The sequence below is a fragment of the Octopus bimaculoides genome, chromosome 5, assembly GCF_046866305.1.
Source record: "Octopus bimaculoides isolate indiv1 chromosome 5, ASM4686630v1, whole genome shotgun sequence".
Lineage (NCBI taxonomy): Eukaryota > Metazoa > Mollusca > Cephalopoda > Octopoda > Octopodidae > Octopus > Octopus bimaculoides.
Window position 1 is genome coordinate 55,245,265 of NC_142932.1, and position 25,652 is coordinate 55,270,916.

General features: G+C 38.3%; 1 protein-coding gene across 1 annotated transcript in view; it reads left to right on the top strand.

Annotated features, from left to right (window-relative positions):
* The window catches only part of LOC106869259 (uncharacterized), a 107,652-nt gene that overhangs the window by 33,044 nt on the left and 48,956 nt on the right, over positions 1–25,652 (top strand). The window contains exon 2 of the mRNA XM_089352271.1: positions 2,338–2,897. Within this exon, the coding sequence (XP_089208397.1) occupies positions 2,338–2,897 (560 nt within the window). The remainder of the gene's footprint in view (positions 1–2,337; positions 2,898–25,652) is intronic.

Sequence of the window (25,652 nt, forward strand, 5' to 3'; positions counted from 1 at the left end):
AGTAACATGGATTGTTAGGTTTCTATAGTCGCATAAAATATATAGATTTACTGTCTCTATATGGTGGTAAGAAACTCCCTCAGGCACGTGTTTCGGCCCTTCTTACACTCTAAGGAGACCTGACCGCATCCAGGTCATCACTCTGGAGTGCTCTTTGCTAACACTCTTTAACTACTTGGATATCGAAGACTTGTGCGTTTAAGCCGCTTGGAGATTTCAGTGAGGGAGCTATGCAGCTTACTCAACTTGAGTCAGAAAAATGAAAGCTTATTTACATTTTCCCCCTGTACAGCTTTGTCCACTTATCTAACTAATGATAATTATGAAGGTGAGTACCGTAAATATAACACTCTGCAAGTCGTTGCTGTGACCTAGTTATGCTGACAGTTCTACTATAAATTCCTGCTACTATTTACTGAGAAAAGCCTAGATATTAAACCAAAGGGGAGGCTCTATGCGGTCGTACGGGTTGCTAAAAATTGTAACCAAACTTCCGTTGCCGCCTTAAAAAGAAAGAAGATACTGGACAATATACAGTACAAAAAATAAACCATGTGGTTACAGCTGAAACACCTTTGACCATAAGTTTGTTCTATCAGAGGTTGCTTTGAAGCTAAACGAGAACCACAAAAGTACAATATAACCAGCCGTCACTCGCAGTGAACAAGGCTTAGTAGCACGTACTATGTTATCGCTAATTATTTTAGATGCCTGCGTAATCGCGAGCAGACGTAGACACCCTCTTGGCTCTATCACTCTTGAACGAGCGACCGATCGGTAGACATTTACAAATGAGTGAACAGAAGTAGCGTGAAATGAAGTGCCTTCTGCTCAAAGACAAAACACGCCGCCTGGTCCAAGAATTGAACCCAAGACCTTATGATCATGAACTAAGCACCTCTGTTTACCAAACGACACGTCTTCACTAGAATATAGATGTTGCTAAATCAAATGTTTTTTTCTCGTTCTCTTTAAGTACGAATGCAGTAATTTATAGTTGAAGAATGTCTTTTACTGTAGCCTAGGGCTAATCACAGCTGTGTGAGCATATTTGGAAAACGGAAAGTAGTTGGTAGTTCTTTGTTTATACATGCACACATGCAAATACTCACAAACATGGCTGTGTATTCGTCTTCCGCCGATGTCTTTCACTGAGTAAACCAATAAACTGATACTTTCGAACTAATATGCCCTATAATATTTGTTCCGCCCTACTTTCACAGACACTCCCTTGTCACTCTAGCCATTTTTAAGGTAGCAAACAATCAAATCTATAACCAATGGCGCAATTGTTCACCAATTGTAATAATAAATATATTTGCCCACAAATTTTCAGTGGTATGATGACAGAGCAAATAAAATCGATCTCAGTACGTAACTGATAGTTTTTTCAGTGACACCAGAAGAGTGAAACACAGTTTCAGCCACGACTGAGTTTGAACTCAGATCATAATGGAACATAGCTAAATACTACAAGACATTTTGTTGTTTGGCACTCGACTGTTTCTGCTACTTGTCATTCTTGTTGAAATTGCGAGTGACACTTCCAGCATTATTATTCAACCTATCGTGTGACCTGCACTCCAAAATCATGCGACTCTGGTTCATATATTCCAATATTTCGGTGGAAATTACAGTAACAGTAAAGTGCTGGTCTAAATATATCACAAGCTCCTAAGTTCGCTTTTCAATCTAGTAAGTTCAAATCACAGCGATGTCGACTTTACCCTTCAAATGAATCTCAGAGGATTTTGATAAAAAGAAAAGAGAAATATCGTGTTGTAGTTAAACTCCAAATCAACCCATGTTGAGCAGACCTATGATCAAAGATACACTAATATAGACATTCAGTATTTTATTTTATTTTTCCTATCATAGAGTTATGCATAACTATATTGTCTAAAGCATTCGTTTTGGTTCATGTTGATCAACTTTTGTGTCAAGCTATTTCGTCTAGGCCTAAGACCAAAGACTTTCTCGTCATAATCATTCTGATTTTTTTTTTAAATCTAGATTTACGTTATTCAATTTTCTTTTTTCCTGAAACGTTAAAATAAGATATGGTTGTAGTTTAGGCAGATTGAAGGACAGGGTTTTTTCCCCTTAAAGTAACGGAATTTGATTTTAGGAAAATTTGGGAAATTTGGATGCTATTTCTCGCAGGTCAAACGACCTCATATATGCTCCTTCACTGATTAGTGATCGTTGTTATAGTTTAATAAGATAGCCGGTCGTTCCAGTCGTTGCCCTGATCTGCCAGTAACTTTTAAAATGTATTTTATCTAGTATTATTGTTGTTTATTATGATTCTTCTTCTTCAAATTTGATCTATTGCAGAAACGGCAACTGGGCAGACAGCAAGCCAGACAAATGCTGAAGACAGCGATGAAGAAAGTTTGGTCTCTGTAAAACAACGAATCCAGAGACTGGAGGAAACGAAATCAATGACTTTAACACGATATCAAGATGGCCGCAAGAAGCGTGTGCCACCACCCGTTCCCGCCAAACCTCGATCGATTTCTCTACGTGGTGCCGGGGATGTTTCTGGCATGTCAAGAGTCTTACCAATATTGAACCAGCAACATCAGAATGACCTGCACTCACAGTTACAAGATTCACAGATGGCCAGGTCGTTAAATGATCTCAGTCTAACAGACGATACTTCTGGTGTTTCCAGTGAACCGAATGTTACTCCCTCCGTACATAGGATGCTATACAACAACCCTCACTCTACTCTACCCAGATTGAGGAGTGGCTCGGCTTGCAATCCAGCGACCGGATATTCATGGAGTGTACCTTCTGCTCAAGAAAACAGTGGCAACACACAAACTCTACCGGATTCTGTGGATCATACTACTGACATACAGTCGGACACGCCTACATATAACAACACAAAGGTTAGTGCATCTTCTGAAATATATTTTTTTTATATCTATCTGTGTATGTGTGCGTGTGTGTGTGTGTGTGTTTGCGCATGTGTATGCTTATATATATGTATATATAGCAACCCTCTCCTACATATATATGTGTGCATGTATGTGTGTGTATATTTATATATATATATATATATATACGCATGTCATGTATGTGCGTATGTGGGTATGTATGTATGTGTGTGTATATGTATATATATATATATATATATATATATATATATATATATATATATATATATACATATATTGGAAAAAATAATAAGGTACTCAGATATTTGGATGGTTGTACATTTACAGATTTTTATTAATATGTCACATGTTTTATATATATTAGCGCTTGAACCTATTCTTGCAGGTTCTTCAAAATATCTTGAAGAACCTACAAGAATAGGTGCAAGCGCTAATATTTATAAAACATGTGACACATTAATAAAAATCTGTAAATGTACAACCATCCAGATATTTGAGTACCTTATTATTTTTTCCAATATATAATTCCTGTACATCACCTCCAAACCTTCCAATATATATATATATATATATATACACACACACACACACACACACATATATATATATATATATATATATATATATATATATATATATATATATATACACGTATGTGTGTGTGTGCTATTTGTAAAGTCCACTGGCAAGCGCATGCTCAAATACAGGCCACCCATAGAATGGGGCGTCAAGTGGGTTGTAGGAAACCAACCACATGCAAGCTTGAAGGAGCAGAAATGACGACGGTCTGATTGGACAACGTCTTTTATTCAGCAACGTTTCCAGCATTGCTCCACCATGTCCGACATAGAGTTTTGCAATACCACCCACCATTCAAAGATCAATATACTGTCTCCCGCCAAAATTTACCTTTTCAAATTATGCCATGCAGATATCCAAAGCCAAAGATAGAGACCTGTAAGTGTCTACCAAGTATGCTAGAAATAGCAGATCTCCCTCAAATCACACTTTTATCTTGCTAAATATAATAAATAACAGTAATCAAAAATATCAATGCATCTTCTTTCGTTGTTTTTGAAGAGGATTTAGTTGCCATTGTAGTATGTTGGGCGACTACTTACAGATCTGTCATTGCTCTGTTTGTGTATACATGCACACACGCTCACACACATTCATGTTACAGTTGATATATACTCATGTGCGAAGTGAGGAGAATTAGCTACTATTTCTAGCAGCTTGGACGACCACTTACAGTCCTCTTATTTTTCCTTTGAGGATTTCTGTGGCATTTGAATGAAAGGTAGATTTAGGTGAAAAAGAACGTTGACGTTTGAGCAATGAGCACGAGAACTTATTTTAACGATCACGAGAACTTACTGAACGAACTGATCTTCTACCCCAATGTCTCTTAAAGGATGTTCTAATGCTGCCTTAATGAAGCTCTTACAAAATGGTAGGGGAAAGTAGTGAGTTTTAGAGGGGTGTTACAAAATTTATTGTAAGTGTAGTATGTTGTTAGATCTTGAGGGGCGTTGATGAATTTATAAAAATCAATAGAAGTTTGTTTGTGTAACAAGAACCACTACTTTTCGCAGTCAAGATGCTAAAGAGAACAGCCGTATTTTCATCAAATCACTCCTACCATCTTAACACTTTTGTCACTATTTTTTTATGAAATACACTGCTGCTTTTTTTTTTGCGGTGGGGTTCCTATTAATTGTTAAAATAATAAAATAATTAAATCATTATTAAAATGGTGATTGGAACATAATTTAACATGATATTTTGATGAAAGCTTTTAATTTAGATAATTTTAGAACCGGAAGTATGTAAGAGGATCAGAGGTGACCTTAATCGGTTTGGCATCAAAGGGATCAAAATGGGAAGATACTTGATATTGTAGTCATAGATACAATATGAATGAAATAAAAATAAATAAAAAGATGAGATTGTATTTATCACTGGATCACCTACTCGATTAGAACTGATTTAATGCTAAATATGTAACAGTAATAGCAGGTATATGCAAAAATATATGGAGGGCAGTGAAAAATACAATATGCTTAGTGTTACACAATATTGATGTGCATAGGATAACAGCCTAGAAATGCTTCCCACAGATGCACTATGAATCATGGGAAGCACTTAATTGTTCGATTACAGACTACCTACGAACCAAAATAATCGCAACACCTGCTAATGATGGCAACCAAATTTCCTTCAAATTATGCTCCCTTTAAATCATACTCAGAAAAAAGATATGTTGAATAATGTAGTCCTTGGATTCCTACACGTAGGGAAAATATGGGATGTTACATGCTGTGACACCTTCTCCCATGGCAGCCTGGTGTGTTCAGCTACCAGCCCTGGCTCCGCTGCTCGTCAGGTTGATAAAAACAAATTGTCAAACTATCGGTCGCTCTATGACAGGTTTATAATTGAGCTTGTGACAGTAGAGACCTCTGGCGTTCTTGGCCTCCAGACCACATCCCTTCTCACCACTATCGAGGCGGAGATGGCTATCCGCAAGTGCGAGCACCATGAGTCAGACTGACTGTTCCAGCATATCTGTTCCAACACCTTTTCCATTTTGTCTGCTAGGACCATGAGATGGTCTGACTCACGGGAAATTGTGCATTCCACTCCTTATTGTAAAATGTTCAATATGAACATAGGGAATCAATGAATGTATTTTTTCTTAGAGTTGACACATACTGAGACGCTTTTCAGGCGCAGTCCCAGGAATTTTGCGAAGGCAGGACACGAGGTCAGATGGGAATACAATTCCAGGAGAAAAGGGCGTAATAACATTATTTAGGAGGGTGCACTTCTTTTCTTGAGGAGGGCACGTGCCCCTCATGCCACTTTCCTTGGGCCCGTCCCTGCTTTTCTTTAACATTTCACCCTAACGTTATCAAGCTCCGTGAGCCGCACCCAGCACCCACAGCTGTGTTGTCTGGAATTCTTGTTTTGTCTTTATTTACTGTCATCAACCTAACTTCAAACATTACTGCTGCTGAGGTTGCTACTGCTACACACGTAATCATACCTGATCAGAATATAAAAATAGTCACCTGCTGATTGGCAAGGCAGGTATATCTGCCCTTCTTCAAAGCTTTGTTTCCTCTTCTACCCCTGTTTCAACGATTTCTGTTGCTGCCCTGAACTGATTTTCCACATACACACGCTCCACCCAACCCCACTCTGCGCACCTGTCTCAATTTCTTTTGTCTGCATTGTGTCTTACCTATAGACCCTGCACCAAACACCTTGCACAACCCTCTACCCTAGCCCGAATACATATCCTTCGGAGTCCTTTTCTTGCTTACGTTTTTCGAATTAGACAGCGGCTTACAATTAGTTATTCATACATAGTACATCCACCGCATCAATCTCACTGGCATGTAAGATCCTAAAAAATTCTTGGATACCGATTGTCCCTCCATCTCTGACCAACATAGTTTTTTTTAAATCATAGCGCTATCTTTACCCACTTTGTTACTCTCATTTTTGTTCGTTATTTTGGCGATCTAACCCTTTAAGCCAACTAACTACAAAATGAAAGTGGAGTATGCGTACCTGTGTGATAAGAACCTTGCTTCTCAGTCACATGGTTCCGGGTTGAGTCTCACTGTGTGACACCTTGAGCAAGTGTATTCTACTATAGCTTCAGGCCGACCAAAACCTTGTGAGTTGATTTGGTTGACGGAAACTGAACGAAGCCTGTCATGTGTGTGTGCGCGCGCGTCTTTGTGTCTGTATCCCCCCCATCACCGCTTGACAACCGATACTGGTGTGTTTATGCATTCGTAACTTAGGGGTTCGGCGAAAGAGTTCGATATAATAAGTACTAGGCTTTAAAAAAATAAGTATAGGGGGTCGATTTGTTCGATTAAAACCCTTCAAGTAAAAGAATTTTAAAAATGTGTGTGTGTGTGTGGGCGCGAGAGTATATATATGTATGTGTATACAGATAGATAGATACATACGTACATACATACACACATACATACATATATATATATATATATATATATATATATATATATATATATATATATATATATATATATATATATATAGTACCCAAGATACTTTCAGTTTCATGCCTATTACTGTCTTTGAAGCAACAGGATACGTACCAACTCGTGTGGAGCGATTAGGGACAGAATGCAACACTTAATTTATAGGCAACGAATGATCACGATATCCGAGACAATAAAAATCTGCAAGACCTTAAGATTTAAAATATGATGAACAAAAGAAGATGTTTTCCTCCTCAAGCTTGCTACCAAGCATGTGGCCGGTCAAAATTAACTCTAAATTAAAAAGAAAAAAAAAGTAAAGAGAACGTACATATGTATGTAAATACACGTATGTATATATTCATATTATTCCTTAAGCTACCTAGGCGGCAAAACATCCACGCTACTTTTAAAAATTTCTTTCTTTTAAGAGACTTTTCTTCGACGTGGTCGTCTGCTTAACACGCTCGGTTCGCCATCTCATGGTTTCACATTCAGGTTCGGCTTTTGGATAGTTTCATCTGATAAAATGTCACAAACAGTTCCTTGGTTGATTCGAGGCTACAGTAGAAGGCACTTGCGGAAAAGGTTGCACAGTGGCATTGAATCTGGAACGACGTGGTGTCAAAGTAAATTTCTTAGTCATATAACAATGCTGGAAAAAAATATCTCGAAAAAACAAAAAAAAAATGTTGTGGAGATTTTGCTGCCTGCCCAGACTAAGAAATAATATAAATATTGCTCACCGTTAAGTAAATAACATTTATAAAGAGGAAAAACAAAATTACCTAGCATTCAAATAAATACATTTTTCTAATACGTTATCTGACTGATGAAAGTTTTCAGTTCTCATACAAATGGAAAAGAATCTATGCATTTTTACAATGTTTTGATATATGATATAGTAACCCTTTTTTAAAAAAGAAAACTTCGGCTAGTCTCTTGTTCAAAAATAACTGCTTCTTTGATATCAAGATTAATAGATGGGTTCTTTTTCTGAAGTCGCAGCTCTCTCTCTCTCTCTCTCTCTCTCTCTCTCTCTCTCTCTCTCTCTCTCTCTCTCTCTCTCTCTCTCTCTCTCTCTCTCACACACACACACACACACACACACACACACATACAAGGAAAGAAACGGTGAAGAGTATAAGCAAAACAATTTCGTGAACGAAAATGAAAATTTCTTGGGTGTATTTTTCCCCTTCTTCCCATCATTCAGTTGAAATCTTATCTGCTGCTCGTTGTTTCTAGGTTTAGTTTATTTCTTTTTCTCCACTATTCCCCTATTACCACAATTTCTAGGGTCTTTTTTTCTTATATACATACCTAGATACATACATACATATATGTATGCATGTATTCCCCTTATTAAGTTGCTTTTTTGTTTCGTTCGTTAGTTTTTTTACCATTCCCCTGTTGCCTTAATCAGTTCTTGTAGTTTATTACTATTCCTCTATTACCCCAATAAAACATTTTTTTAGTTACTCATAGTTGCGTGCTCGCAGTTACCAGATTTATTCTAACACGAAAAAAACAGTTACTGTAACTCTTAAAATGGCTGTTTTATTGAGAGCAAAACAAACGATTTTATTGCTTAAGGGAAGATTAGAAAACAAAAATGGAACACTTTGTGCAGTTTTAATTTATGAACACATACCATCTTACTGTTTTGTCTGAAAACATTTAAAAATATTTTGATGTATTTATTAACTTGTTATTTAACAGAAAAATATTGACTTTACATGACAATACTACGATATTACAAAAGGAAAGTAATATTACATGGGATATGGAACAAAGGCGGTGAGGTGTCAGAATCGTTAGCACGCTGGACAAAATGTAATATTGCGTTCAAACTTTCGCACAAGGTCGGCAATTTCGGGGGAGGAGTAAGTCGATTACATCGACCCCAGTGCGCTACTGGTACTTACTTTATCGATCCTGGAAGGATGAAAAGCAAAGTCGACCTCGGCGAAATTTGAGGATCTTTTTGGTTTGACGGGCAACATTTTTCATTAATGTTTTATGTAGTGTTTTTGGTACCGAAACACTTTCAAACTTCGTATACTTGTATATTTTGTATTATAGAACAGATAAAAATTTTTGTATTCGAAGTTATTTTATGTAAAAAGTTGTCGTATTTCGGTAATTTCAACCAATCACTGACGTCTATTGAGGTGAAAACAATTAATGGCGTGGAATGTAAACAACGGTGTCATGGGATCTTTTCCCTTGAATAAAATTAGTGCCGTTGTTTGTCAACAACAACTACCCGTGTTACTCTTATTTATGACATCGTTCGTGCGTTTGTACTGGTTTTAGCTTTAGGGTTTTAGGGTTAGGGTTCGGGTTTTAGAGTTAGGGCTAGTTTTAGGATTACGGTTAGGGTTATGATTATTTTTGTCATAACCCTAACCCTAACCCTAAAACTCATAACCATAACCCTAACCCTAACCCCAACCTTAACCCTAACTCTAAAACCCGAACCCTAACCCTAAAACCCTAAACCCTTACTAGGGAATAATGATATAATTAAACAGGGAATAACACTCTTGACACCGGTAAAAATTATTGTTTATAAAAAGAGCACTAACTGTATTCAGCTGAATAGACGTCAGTGATTGGTTGAAATTACAGAAATACGACAACTTTAACATGAAATAACTTATTAAGAACTAATTTTTGTTAAGAAGGCTAAGAGAAAAAGATGTTTTATATGACACATTCTACCAGTATCCCAAGTTTGAAAGTGCTTCGTTAAGAAAACAAGTGTTGCCCGTCAAACCAAAAAGATCCAAATTTGATCTCAGAACGTGAGGACAAAGAAAAGCTGCTAAGCATTTTTGCCCGGCGTACTAATGATCCTGTAAGTACGTCACCTTTGTCCCCTGTGATACTGATTTCAAATTTTTACATAACACCAGCAATTTCGGGGGAAGGAATAAGTCGATTACCTCAACCCCAGTGTCCAACTGGTACTTATTTTATCAACCCCGAAAGGATGAAAGGCAAAGTCGACCTCGGCGGGATTTGAACGCAGAATGTAATGACAGAAGAAATGCCACTAAACATTTTGTCCAGCGTGCATATGATTCTGCCAGCTCACCGCCTTTGTCCCTGTCCCATGTAATATTACTTTCCTTTTGTAATATCATGTTTCGTTTTCTCGTAAGGTAATGAAGTCACAATAGTAATAATGAAGTCACATTAGAACGGAACTAAATTTAAAAGTAAGCTCTGCTATCATTTGCAATCGAACGTGACCTAGTAGCAACATACCCAAAGCCGTCGTTCTTTTTTAAGTGTCTATGTAGATGCAATCAGACTCAGCCATTCTCTCAACCTTCAAACTGGTGACACAGCGGAAGCTCAATGGTTGCAGCACAATACTTTGCCGAATACTTTTATCGACTCCGAAAGGACGACAGGTAAAGCTAACCTTGGAGGGATTCGAACTTAGAAATTAAAGTGCCGGAACACATATTACCAGGTATGTTGTTCGGTACTCTAATGACTCTTACTTCGTGGAGTTTAGAATAATATCCTAGTAATTTATATTTCAACTTTTGACACAAGGCCAGCAATTTCAGGGAAGGGGATAAGTCGATTACGTCTACCCCAGTGTTCAATTGGTACTTATTTTATTGACCCCGAAAGAATGAAAGGCGAAGTCGACCCCGGCAGCATTTGAACTCAGAACGTAAAGACGGACGAAATGCTGCTAAGCATTTTACAGTTCGTTCTAACGATTCTGCCTGCTCGGTGCTGTAAATTAATGATAAATATCTTTAATTTACAACTAATATTCAATGGATAAAAGAAAATGATTCTTGGAAAACAGCAAATGATTAATTCACCTGACGTCAATATCAATAAGTAAACGAAGGTGGCGAGCAGGCAAAACCATTAGCTCGTCGGACGAAACATATGGCGGAGTTTCTTCCTGCTTTTTACGTCTTGAGTTCAAATTCCACTGAGATTGAACTTGCCTTTCGTTCTTTCAGAGTCGATAAAGTTAGTTCCAGTTGAACTCTAGTACGATGTAATAGACTCCTCCTCTCCTCAGACTTACTAGTTTTGTGTCAGAATTAGAAAAAGTATTAAGTGAACAAAAGGTAGAGAATGGAAACAATGGAGCGCATCAGGTCACATTTTGGACTCATATCTTGTCTTCGTTACTTATCCTCTTGTCACTAAAATGTATACCAGTCGAATACCGTGTTCGATCTAATTGCTTATATATAGTCATCCTTTTCTTTGAAAGCCTTGAGGTTATGTATAAGCATTTAATTTGTATAAGCCCTGTCCAGTTTACTCGGAGAAAGGAAATGCTCGACAGCACGTAAAATTTCCAAGCTGCCAGAATCAAAAATACAAAGGTCGTAGCAAGGGATTAACTTCCTTTTGTTTCTTCTTTACAGCCTAAAATTAGCAATGTTGCACTCATGTACGTTTGCTTTTCGTTATTGCATTTTTTCTATTCATTTTTTTTTTCAGTTATTTTCTGTACTTTTATCCCAATATTTTCGATATTTCATTTTCAACTAAGCGTAGAAATATCGGTATTTTTTTTTTTTATTTTGTTTCAATAGTTCAATTTTGTCAAGAAGAGAGGATTGTGTTCATAATCTTTGTAGATCTTCCCAGATTATCAACATTGAAAGGGTTGATGTTTTGTTTAAACCAGTGATTCTCAACCGGGGTCCATATAAGATTTGGGGTGGGGTGGGGGACACACAATCAAAATGTACACTGGGACCACAGTGTACATTGATTTAAATGTTTTTTATTGTAAGAAACAGCTAGGTTTCTTCCTTTGACATTTTACATCGTTCAGCTTACATAAAGGAATGTGTAATAAACAAAATAGAAATTTTGAAAGAAATGTCTATGTAACTAGTTTATAAACACCAAATGGCTATGGGGATCCACCAGAATAAAGGGGGTCCATAGACAAAAAAATGGTTGAGAACCATTGATTTAAACACTTGGGGGTCTACGACTGCAGAAAAATGTGGACAAGAAGGGAATTCTTGTGAGTTGTCGCTCCGGGGAGGAAGGATGGAATTATAGAAGTTAGTGTGCAACCTGAGGGTTTGAGACAGTCTGGAAGATGGTAAGAGGAGAGAGGGATGTTTCAGGTTATTGTTGTTCTCGTTATCGTAGTTGTTCATTTTCATCTTTCTCTTCTTGTTTAGTCTTAAACCAACCCTGATTGAACAGATCTATTATCAAAGATGTTCCAGTTGTAACCATCTCGTCTTTTTCCTATGAGCAGGGAATCCATGACCACATTTTCCCATTATGTCCTTTTCTAAGATGGTGGTTTATGATTTTGTTTTTTTGGTTTGTTTTACTTTTGCTTATGACATACATCTATAATACGTCTTACATATTAAAATATGTAAATCGTAAACGAAAAGACTGACCCATAAATGCAGACTATCTGAAAATCATTTAGAAAAGAACCACAATAAATGTCCTTATGGCCCATCTATTGCCGACCCTTACCAGGTGAGGACAATATACACCAAGCTAGTCCATAGCAGCAGATGACGTTCTAACACCCCGCTTAGATGTATGATTGTGTGTCAGTATATCTATATACTAAGGCGCAGGAGTGGCTGTGTGGTAAGTAGCTTGCTTACCAACCACATGCTTCCGGGTTCATTCCCACTGCGTGGCACCTTGGGCAAGTGTCTTCTACTATAGCCACGGGCCAACCAAAGCCTTGTGAGTGGATATGGCAGGCTGAAACTGAAAGAAGCCCGTCGTATATATGTATATATATATGTGTGTGTGTGCGTGTGTGTGTGTGTGTGTGTGTGCGTGTGTGTATATGTTTGTGTGTCTGTGTTTGTACCCCCAACATCACTTGACACCCGATGCTGGGTGTGCTTGCGTCCCCGTAACTTAGCGGTTCTGCAAAAGAGATTGATAGAATAAGTACTAGGCTTACAAAGAATAAGTCCTGGAGTCAATTTGCTCGACTAAAGGCGGTGCTCCAGCATGGCCACAGTCAAATGACTTAAAAAAGTAAAAGAATAAAAGGAAGAATACACACACAAACATTCACCTGCACGTACGCACACACACACACATACACACACACACACACTATGAAAATACATATACAGTTACACAAAAAGACTGATGCGCCCACACTAACACATATATACAAATAAATGCATAAACTGTTGTGTGCGTGCAAGAGTGCGCGCGTGTACTTTCAGGCGAATGTTGTGTGTGTATATAAATATATTGACGCACAATCACACCTCTATACACCAACAAACAAAAATACACACTTTTTCATTGATAGACTCTCCGGCAGAAAACCTGCATTGTATGATGTACAAGGTAGTCACACACACACACACACACACATAATATATATATATATTTGAGAAACTAATCTTTCACACCCTCCAAACACCTACACAAAACGTACAGAGATAGACCTATAACCTCGCATTCGCTCTTCTGTCTCTGAATATTATTCAATCACTCCTTCAAATTTCGGACAAGCTTTACATTAGCTTTTTTAACTCGACTGCACCCTTTATATATTTCGGCTTTTTTCGACTTTCCTTCTCTCATTTCATTGTACACCTCCTTTCGAAGAAGGACTAATTCCGAAACGTTGCAGTTAACTTTTTTCATTTGTTTTTGAAATCAAACTAATAATTTTGATCGCGAACTTATTCATCGAAATTATTGTTTGTTTTGTTTTTTGTTTTTGTTTTGTTTTAGGGGATTCGCCATCGATATATTTATATGCATGTATATGTATGTATTGTATATACATATGTGTATGCGTGTGTGTGTGTGCACTTGATACTGCCCAAAACATTATCTTTAAGATAGTGTGTTAGCACTAATGTGTGTACGTGTGTGTGGACGCGCGTTTGACGGGTCTACATCTTTGTATATTTGTATATATGCGTATATGTTTGCATGTATGTCTGTATTTGTTCGTGTGGGTGCGAATGTACGTGTGTGTGAGCGCGTATGTGGATCGAAAGGGAATCTTGGCTGGAGTTCATGACGTATGAATGTTGTTCTAATGTTAACGTGACATTTTCATGAGGTTTCATAATTTGTCACCAATATTTAGATATTAGAATGAATTAGACACGCAGTAAATAGATAAGTAAATACATAAATACAAGTGTAAATAAGACCGACCAACGGAAACTTGAGAAGGTGAAGGATTGTTAGTAAATAGTGTTTATCTTCTGTAGTGCTGGCAACCTTTAGTTTTAAGGTTATGATAGTTGGGCTACACATACATGGCTACAGATACATGCAAATGTGTGTGTGTGTGTGTGTGTGTGTGTGTGTGTGTGTGTGTGTGTGTGTGTGTGTGTGTTTTAACACATTTAGGGCAGGGAGCATTAAATAAGTTAATTAGAAATAAATATTCGGTTCGGAAAAAAATTATGTTAGATGCGGGGAGACCATCAGCTTGATTCCCAAAACAGTCACTGACATAGTAAAGTGGTTGGCCTCTTGAGCGCAAAGTTCAAGGCTCGAAATTACTTCGTGGCACCTAAGGCAAATGCTTATATGCTACTATAACCTCCTCGCGTTGCCCAATATTTTGTGAGTGAAACTGTTAGACAGAAAATGTGTGCCGGATAGCTTGCCTAACAACATTCGTTCCGGCTCGCCGCGCTCTGAGTTCAAATGCCGCTGAAGTTAACTTTGACTTTAATTCCCATGAAGTTGATATAATTCCCAGTCCTCTGCTAGACTCGATTCTTCTTCTTCTTCTCTCTCTCTCTCTCTCTCTCTCTTTCTGAAAGGAATTCATAGTGATCATATCAAGAGGGATGGGTGCCCAAGACTACAGGTATGTCACAACGTGGCTTGTACAATACAATAAAAAACTGAGGACCCAAAGGAAATCAAAGCAATACATACATACATACATATGTGTGTGCGAGTGTCAAGGCGCAGGCGTGGCTGCGTGGTAAGAAGCTTGCTTCCGGTATTGGAGAGTTAGTCTTTCTTGCTATTGAACATTGTGGATGTGTGTTAACGCCGTCCAGAGATTGAAAATTTGTAAAGTCGACCGAGGTAGGTGGAATTGGTTTTTGAGCTGTGTGTAATTTATTGTGTTTCAATTTTTTTCAGTAAATTTCGTATAGCTCTGGGACAGTTCCGTTTGCTTTCGGCGGCTTTAAGTTATTACTCATTTAGTGAGCAAAAATTGTGTTTCTCGTTCGCCGGTGTTGGTGGGCGTGCCGCCGCAGCGACGGACTGAAAATTTTTGTTTTTGGAACGTTTGTCAAATTTTGTGTGGCGTTTTTTCTCCAGAACATTTTTTGTGAGCGTGAATTTGCCTTGTGGATTTACCAAGAAGAGAACTCTGCTGGATTATCTGGTGAAGAGGACTTTTGCAGAAATTAGGATTCCCTGTCTGAACTTTGTTATTTGTTTCTTTGTTTCTTTTTTCCTTTCTTTTTCTTTTCTTCTAATTTTGGTTCTTTTTCTTTTATTTTTTCTTCTCTTTTATCCTGTTTTTTTTTTTTTTGACTATTGTGTTGTTGAACTTTTCGGACATGGCAAAGAATAACTCTGTCTTGGAGTGGGAACTGTGCCCACCCAAGCAGTGGTTAAAAGAAATGGAGAGGAGGATGGTGGTCATGCGGACCTATTGTAGGTCGCGCAATACCATTACCCTCTTCAACAAAGAGGTAATCGAAAAAGAGTTGGCAATTTGTTTGCCAACAAGGAAATATTACATCTCCAGGGGGGTCAAATATGCAACGGTGTGGTTGTTGTTTGACTCACCTGAGGAAGCCGCTAATGCGGCAAGCCAGACTCTGCAGGGGGAGGAAATTTTGTTCCTCCCCTCTTACTGCGGAAAAAGAATAATTAGAGCCTGGGTGCATGGACTACCCCCAAGTTACAAGGCCGAGTGGATCGCTGATATCATTCGGCAGGGCTTGGGGGACAGTGGACCCAGTCTCCTTAAGGTGCACATGTCACCTGCAGTCAACTGGCAGGGCGCCAAGGCGACATTGACCCTGTGGTCCCCAGTGGCTGTAGGAGACATGTGCTTTCCGGATTTTTTGAAGTTGGCCGGGGCAAAGTACCCCGTTAATATTGAGGGTCGGCAACCGAGGTGCCATGAGTGCTTGGAAGCTGGCCACATCAAAAAGAACTTCCCCCAGGGCCGTAATAAGGCCCTGGAGCAGGATAAAGTGCCCGCTGCCCCCCCCCCCCCATTGGAAGGGGAGACGGAGAAAGTCGTGGAGGCAGGTGCCTGCCTCCATGAAAAGAAAAAAAAAGGTGAGCAACAATGGTTGCTCACCAGTTGAAACAGAGGTTGAGGGGGAGTAAAGATCTCCTCGGGTATGCCGAAGGAGGCCCCAACCCCCGAAACCTCTAAAAGGAAGAAGAAAAGAAAGAGGTGGGAAGCGACTGGCGGACGTTTATGTGCCGCCGACCGAACCAGTCACCCCTCCGGAGGGAAATGTACCATCGGAGAGGGAGGCCCTGTCAGCGGGAGTTGTGCCGCTGGCGGGACAAGGTGAGATCCCTCCCCCTGAGGAGGAGGAGGAGGAGGAGGAGTGTCTCCTCCTGTACCTCAGAGGTGGAGAGGTGGAAGAACGTTTAAACTTTGAATATATAGAGAGGTTCGTCTCGGCCTGCGAGAGCAGTTCGAGGTGTCCCCAGCAGGTGGCCGCAGCAGTGGTAACCAACAGGGTCCGTGCTAGGGTGGAGGCCGATTGTGGCGGCCGCTCATATGTGTGCATCAGCACGGAGGCTGAGATGAATATGGAGAGCTGCCTGCGTGCAGCGGAGGGCCTACTTGAAAGGCATTGATGATTATAAATATTGAGCTTGAACAATGTATTCGAGGGGTTATCGGTCGGTGGGCGCCGGTGCCCCTCCCATTTTTAATTTTGTTATTTTTCACCTTTTTTGTTATCACCCTCATCTCATTAATGTCCGTGTCCAGCCCGCAGCTTCTTTACGTTTGTCTGTCCTTGTTTGTCCCTTCTTTGTAAGGCCTTAATGGCCAATTAAAATGAAATTAAGAAGCTTGCTTCCCAACCACATGGTGTTCCGGGTTCAGTCCCACTACGTGACACCTTGACCAAGTATCTTTTACTATAGCCTCGGGCCGACCAAAGCCTTGTGAGCGGATTTGGTTGATGGAAACGGAAAGAATCCCGTCAGATATTTATATATGTGTGTGTGTGTGTGTGTGTGTGTATGTATGTATGTATGTATGTATATATATATGTGTGTGTGTGTGTCTGTGTTCGTACCCCATCATCGCTTGATAACTGATGTTGGTGTGTTTACGTCCTCGTAACATAGCGGCTCGACATAAGACCCGATAGAATATATTCTAGACTTACAAAGAATACGCCCTGAGGTCGATTTGTTGGACTAAATCTCTTTAAGGCGATCATCAACAGTAAACAACATGAAATATGAAAACAATACGCAACCAACGAAACAAATAGAAAACAGGACAAGTAACATAAAAAAACGACCCGTTATCAGTTGTCAGCTGTCTACCTAATCCTCATTTCGAGCACTGAACGACAATATGAGTCTCCGAAGACAGTTGCTTCCATAAGTACCAAAATAAAATATGGGATTTATGGATGGTCAAAGTTGAGAACAAAAATAGGACAGTGGAGACACATCAAGAAACCGATCGAAAACAAATATGGAGGATCGTTAGATCAGAACGAGAATAAAATAGCGAACGCTGGAGAAATATTTTCTTTGACAAGAGAAAAGATAGAAGAGATTGATAGGTACGTCCAGTCTTTAGGATAGTCCTGAAGAAAAAAAGGAAAGATGATCACGTGAGGGAAAAAAAATGATGGATGATGGTCACGTGTAAGCAACGAGAGAGAGTAAAGGAGATAGAGGGGAAAAGAGAGAGATAGACAGATAGAAAACGGTGAAGGGGAGAAAAAAGGTATTAGAGAAGGGATGAGAGAGAACGATAGGGGGAGAAAACAGTATACAGTAGAGTCGCATCAAAAATATTAAAATAAACTTATTTGGAAATGGATGCGTGACGCTCAATCAAATAATAATAATATATATATATATATATATTGCCACAAGGGCAGTAATTTTAGAGGAGGGGATTTGTCGATTACATCGATCCCCAGTGTTCAACTGGTACCTATTTTCTTTTCTACTCTAGGCACTGGGCCCGAAATTTTGGGGGAGAGGCCAGTCGATTAGATCGACCCCAGTACGCAACTGCTACCTATTTTATCGAACTCGAAAAGATGAAATGCAAAGTCGACCGAGGCGGAATTTGAACTCAGAACGTGGAGACAGACGAAATACCGTTACGCATTTCGCTCGGCGTGCTAACGATTCTGCCAGCTCGCGGCTTTTACAATAATAATAATAATGATGGTTTCAAAGTTTGTAACAAGGGCAGCAATTTTGTGGGAAGAGATGAGTCGATTACATCGACCCCAGTGTTCAACTGGTACTTATTTTACCAACCTCCGAAAGAATGAAAGACAAAGTCGACCTAAGCAAAACAATAATGATAATAATAATAATAATAATAATAATAATAATAATGTCGTAAGAAACGCTGACTATTGGAGTGGATGTTTTTCTTAAGACAAATTAAGTATTAGTGACAGTGGGAGAGGATATTCATGTTTGAAATGCCTTCGATTAGGTCAGACTTTACCTGCTTGATCAGGGCTGACCTTAAAGTGTTAATATGAGTTTGACCTAAGAGGAAAGTTCTACCCTTATACCTTATAAAAATGGGTATCTTACATTGGCGCAAGGCGACACTTTGAAGGGAAGTATATAGTCGATTAAATTGAGCTTAATGTTTTACTGGTACAAAGCGGCAACCTGGTACAATCGCTAAGTACAAAAGGCGACATGCTTGAAGGCATTTCGTCTGTCTTCATGTTCTGAGATCAAATTCCGCCGAGGTCGACTTTGCCTGTCATCCTTTCGGGATCGATAAAATAAGTACTAGTTGAGTTCTGGAGTCGATGAAATCGACTTACTTCTGTCTTGAAGTTGCTGGCCTTGTACCGAAATTTGAAATCAATATTTTACTGATACCGAATTTCTTCAGTTACAGAAGAATGAAAAGTTCAAGTTGACCTCGACAAGACTTGAACTCAAACTATAATAGGACGTGATTATGCACCACAAGATATTTTGTCCGGCACACAACGGAATCATGGCACAAGAAGCAGAAAATTTTACCGATCTTAGTACTTGACAATTCTGTTAAAAAATAAGTTTAACTTGACCGTGGTATAATTTGAACCGAAAGCGAAATGAGAGACGCAACAATATCACACATCTTACTTTAAACTCATTTAAACTGATTAAGTTAAACTCATTTCTACTTTATGTAGAAATGAGTTTAACTTAACCTTCTACTTAAATTCAACATTTCATGGTTAATTACACTGTTTTGTGTAAATACGTGGCTATATGTTGAATTGAAGCTGTATGACGTTGATACCTTTCTCCTGAATATAGATGATATACGTACATAAAGTAACATGAACCAAACGTGCTTTCGCTTCGCTAGCAGCTTACTTCTTTATCCTTATTACAGAACATTATCAGCAATTACGTTATCATGCACAAGAAAACTAGAAATTCTAAAATAGCAATATGACATTAATTTTGAATCGTGACTTTTCGATTTAGGAACAGCTGATAATTGTAGATTTTCAGAAATAATATTTCATTTGCAAAATGAATGTCAAGCACTTATCTTGTAAATTATTAAATTAAATTTATTAAAATTTCTGCCAATAGTTATTTTTAATATTTGACCTTTTATTTGAGTGTAACTGTAAGATAAGGTATTTGAGACTTTATGTTCCTCCAGTTATCAGAAGCCTCAAAGTTGATTCTGGCGTTTGTTTCTTCAGTGATGTTTCATATGTAGGTTGCTTCGTGTGTTGGTTGAGGTGGGTGCTTTAATGTTGCTTCAAATATAGATTGTTTCAAAGCTGACAGAAGCGAAATTTTTTTTTGGAAGTTGCTTCAAGTGAAAGTTATTTCAAATTTGTTTTAGACGAAGGTTATTTCCAAGTTTCTTTAGGGAAATGTTGCTTCAAAGTTGTTTCAGACGAAGACTACTTCAGACAAAGGGGATATTAAAGTTTTTTCAGCTAAATACTTCTTCACAGATGTCTCTCGCGTCGATTATGTAAAGAGGAAGTTGCGGCATTTAACACAAGTAGTAATTATTTCTGCTCACGAAATTTGTTCCTGTGAGTTTCAGTAAAGAGATGTAGTTGACCTGGTTAACAATAGTCTACTATTGGTACTTGTTTACCGGCCAAGAAGGGTAAAAGGCAAAAGTGGCTCCAGCAGAGTTTGATCTGGAAACGAAACAATAATTTGATCTGGAAACGAAACAATAATTTGATCTGGAAACGAAACAATAATTTGATACAGTTAAGCCCTTCATAATCGCCAACATTTTAAATGCCAACAATATTGTTTCCATTGTATACAGTGAATATAACAAAGGCAATAGAGCGACACCCTCTCTTGATAGTTGCATTTCACATTTACCTAAGACTACTCGATACACCCGCAATCTATTATTTTTATGTTCCACTACCCATGCCACGCATTAAACGCTTCGTCCAGTCCTGCTTCCTTAGAATATTACCCCTCTGGAATACTCACCCTGGCAACATATTCCATATAGAGGTCAACTTAAAAGTGTTTATTCTAACTTCAAGGGGTGAGAAATAATTCGTTTTTAATCATAGATTTCGAAATAGATAAAACTAGAAATAATAGTGTAAATATTGGTTTCAAATTTTGGCACAAGGCTAGCAATTTCGGGGAGGGGGTAAGTCAACTAAATCGACCCCCAGTACTCAATTGGTACTTATTTTATCGATCCTGAAAGGATGAAAGGCAAAGTTGACCTCGGCGGAATTTGAACTCAGAACGTGATGGACGAAATGCCGCTAAGCATTTCGCCCGGCGTACTAGTGATTCCGTCAGCTCGTTGCCCCAAAAAGGTTTTCAATCGAGCACAACACCGGTTGTCAAGCGGTGATGGGGGGACAAGCATGGACACAAACACACACACACACACACACACATATATATACACACACATGCACACATCAGGCTTCTTTCAGTTTTCGTCTACCAAATCCACTCACAAGGCTTTGGTCGGCCCGAGGCTGTAGTGGAAGATATTTGCCCAAAATTCCACAAAGTGGAACTGAACCCGGACCCATGTGGTTGGAAAGCAAGCTTCTTATCACACAGCCACGCCTCTCACGTAAAATACAATGACTTCAGCTCTGATTAGCCGCTGATCTTCTACAAAACCCAAGTGTTTTATTAGGAATAATTTAAAAATACAAAAAAATGTTTAAGAAAGTGAGAAGATTTGTTAAAAACATGATGCAATAAATGACATCTGGCCTGCAGTAACTACATCCTTGAAAAGAATTCAGCCCTTAGGGACATAAGAAACACTATGTACTTATGGATATGAATCCACGCATTTATTCATAACTTACGCTATGTTGGTATTTTAGAAGTTGTTGTTTTCACGTAGGTTCATTAGTTCTCTTTTCGTTCTGAGTTCAAATTACGCTGAGGTTTGCTCAACTGGAAAACTTAACTGTTCTAATACTACCACTTGGCAACTTGTGTGGCCTTTACAGAGTCCACTCTGTTGCACGGTTCCAAGCCAATCTCTGGTTTGATTGTATATTTCCGTCTCTCACCCACCAGTCTCTGAGATCCTATCGTTATAGGGTCATGGCCACTATCTTTTCTTCCAGACTACAGGAAAAGCATTTAAAAAATTAAATTTTCAAGTACTGTGATGTCATATACATTTTAGCATTGTGCGTCATGCCTAGTTTCATTTGAAATACATCAGATGAGATATCCATAATAGCTCGTATTCAGTTGCTAACCTCGAGTTAACGTCATCTACACTGATGATTCGATATGATTCTATTGCTTTTTATCGTTGATGAAGGCTGAAGTAATAGAACGTCGGACAGATTGACTTCTGAGATCAAATGTCAATGTCGACATTGCATTTCATATTTAGGGGCTTGATAAAAAGTATGCATTATAAGCCTTTCTATAAGTATGATACTAAAGGCTAAGCTGTTATTATTTATACTGCTTTATGTTTCGAGTTCCATTTCATTTTTTGGGGGTCAATAAAATAAAAGAAGTGAAATACTGCAGTGAATATAATAATTAGCTACATTCTTAAATCTTAGTTAAAAGAATGATAACGTAAATAACAATAATATAGTGTGATGTTCGATCCTACTGCGTGGCACCCAGGGCAAGTGTCTTTTACCAGTTTCGTATCGGCCGAAGTCTTGTGGATGAAATTCTAAAGATGGAAACTTTGTAGAAGCCCATCAGATAAATCGCCCCTGTTCTTAGATTTAAGTCATCGCTCAGTTAAGCAGCACCACGTGGATCTTGAGTGTCTTTAGCAGAGTCCACTGTATTGCGAGCATTTGAACAAGGGTTCCGGTCTGGACACAACTTCCTCCCACCTGTCCCAGAGACCTTGGAAAAAGTAATGAGCGCTATCCTCGCCACCTCCTCTGACTAAACTATTAAAACTAATTAGTCAAGTACTAGAGTCGACACGAGCACAAATATAAATATACACACATACCTACTTTCGAATACGTCCTTCTATATACATTCATATATTTGTGTGTGTGAGTGTGTGCGTGCTTCTATCTTTGTACGTACATACGTATGTATAAGTATAAATGTATACTCGTATAAACATACACGTATATATATATATATATATATATATATATATATATATATATATATCCTACTTTATCCACAAACACAAGTACCTATTCACACATACCAACATAAACATAATACATACGAACACACAAGACTATATGTATACGCTCAGAAACACATGTACAAATATGAACATTTACATGCGTACATACATACAAACGCAGATATATATATATATATATATATATATATATATATATATATATATATATATATATATGCATGCATGCATATATACATATTTATACATGTAAAACATCACTTACATTCACACAGAGGCAAACATTTACCCCAAATACAGAGATGTACGCAGATATTCACACATATATGTAGGAAAGCTGATAGTATATTTATCAGCTTCTATCAAGTAGTGAAACCATGACCTACGACCTCCATGAATTACCTCATCAGGTCATCGAGGTCACCAACAGTTTTACTTTTATGTTTTCCCATGGAATCATCTAATTAAAAGAAAATTTGCAGCTGATGCTGAATTACTTGTTGAATGATGGCAGTGACAGATGGTAGTGGTGGCGGTGGTGGTGGCTGTGACGGCAGCGACGGCATGGTGGTGATGGTGGTAATAGTAAAATACAGCAGTATTAAAATGGAAAGTGAGTATGGGTGTGGCGTGTGTATGAGAGTATGTATGTGCGTATGTGTAAGATTGCACACACACACATACACACACACACACACACACACACACACATATATATATATATATATAGTAAAGGCCCGTGACTTAGTGGTTGGGGTGTAGCACTCACGACCACAAGATCGTCGCTTTGATTCCCAACGGTGGTGCGTTGTGTTCTTGAACAAAGCTCTTCATTTTACGTTGCTCTAGTCCACTTATCTATAGACGGGTAAACTTGCAACTGACTGTCGTTCCATTCAGGGAAGAAGGTTGACCTGCCGCTGAGAAAACGTGATAGCATCACTCGAAATTTACAAATAGTGAGGAAATGCAGTGTGAATATTGTACCCAATACATGTATATTGAAATACAACGATGGCTAAGGTGGAAATAAGTACTGGTTATATATGCAAATAGTAAAATGTGCAACCACTTTTAATTTCGTCTTAGCCATTATACTGGTATCAAAGTTTGGCTCACGATTTCAGGGATGGAAGTAAATCAATTACATCGACTCCAGTGTTCATCTGGTGTTATTTTATCGACACCGAAAGGATGAAAGCGAAAGTCGTCCTCGGTGAAATTTGAACTCAGAACTTATAGACGAAATGTCGGTAAGCATTTTGCCCGGCATGCTAACGATTCTGCTAGCTTACCGTCTTCTGGACATTTTTCTATTGGAATATATCTATCACTTTAACTATTAGTTTATTTTCATACTTATTGAGACATCTGCTAAAATGCAAAGCCAAAGAAAACATATTTCCTTTCTGTCTGGAATATATTCATTTCCAATATATATTAGCCTAAGGTGCAGTGAGCTGGCAGAATCGTTTGCACGTCGGGCAAAAAACTTAGGTGCATTATTTCACCCTTCTTTATGTTCTAAGTGCAAATTCCGCTAAGCCTGACTTTGCCCTTCATCCTTTTGGGCTCGATAAAATAAGTACTAGTTGAGCACTGAGGTAAGTAATCGACTTACCTCCTCCCCCGACCTTGCTAGCTTTGTACCAAAATTTGAAACCAATGTATGTATAACAGTCTAATGCAGCGATCTGGCAGTAGTGTAACTGCGCCGGACAAAATGCTTAGTAGAGTTCTATATTTAAGAGATGAGGAATTATGTACATTATTTATATTTGACGGATATTTGTCCGAATCTTGTTTGTTATACCGTCCAGGTGTCTTGGGGAAATTTTGAATCTGGGTTCTCATTCCTAAGGTATTTTTTATGTTGTTATCGTTAAGGTCACTGCCTGGAAAAGAACTCGGAATCTTGGAGTTAGTAGCCCGTGTTCTTAACCACTACGCCATATGCCCGTGGGCAATTAAGGATTGAATATTAGGGCTTATAAATCTAATATTCTCCTATCCTTCCTTAACACTGGTCCCCGTATGCTGTTCATATCTGCACTCGGTCTGCTTAGGAGGTTGTGTCCTAGCATATGTGCTGCTTCTTTTAGTTTTCGTATTTTCCAGCGGTGTTCTCTGTCTATTATTTTAACTTCATCCCACAGGACGAGGTGTCTCCATTTTCCTATACATGATCAGCTATACCCGATTTATCAGTATCTCCCCGTGTCACAGCTTTGCAATGTTCCTCTACCCTTATTTGGTGGGGAGGGCATGTTTCGCCTTTGTATAACTTACCATTCTTAGTGGCATTTCATCCGTTTTTAGGTCCGAATTCTGCTGAGGTTGACTATGCCTTTCATCCTTTTGAGGTCGATAAAATAAGCTCCAGTTGAACACTGGGGTCGGTATAATCGACTAGCCCACTCCCAACAAGATTGCTGGCTCTGTGCCAAAACTTGAAACCAATACATATAAGAATCTAGTTCTCTAAGTTGAAATAAAATACTATTTTTAGATTTGGAATATAATTAACTTCGAAAAAATCTTTTCTTTCTGTATGGCATTTCTTTTTTTACTGTCAGAAAAGTCATAAAAGATTTGTTCACATTTCAGAAGATACATATTTCTGGTTTTCTTTCTTTATTTTTTATTTTTTTAATGTTTTTGAGAATGTGTCTATCGTATAAGCACTACAAATATAACTCGGCCATTATGAATGTTAGTATATAAAAGTATTTTTTATGATAAGCTATATATATATATATATATATATATAGCTTATCATAAAAAATACTTATATATATATATATATATATATATATATATATATATATATATATATATATGCACACATATACTCATACACAGACATATACACGTGTCTGTATGTTTGTATTT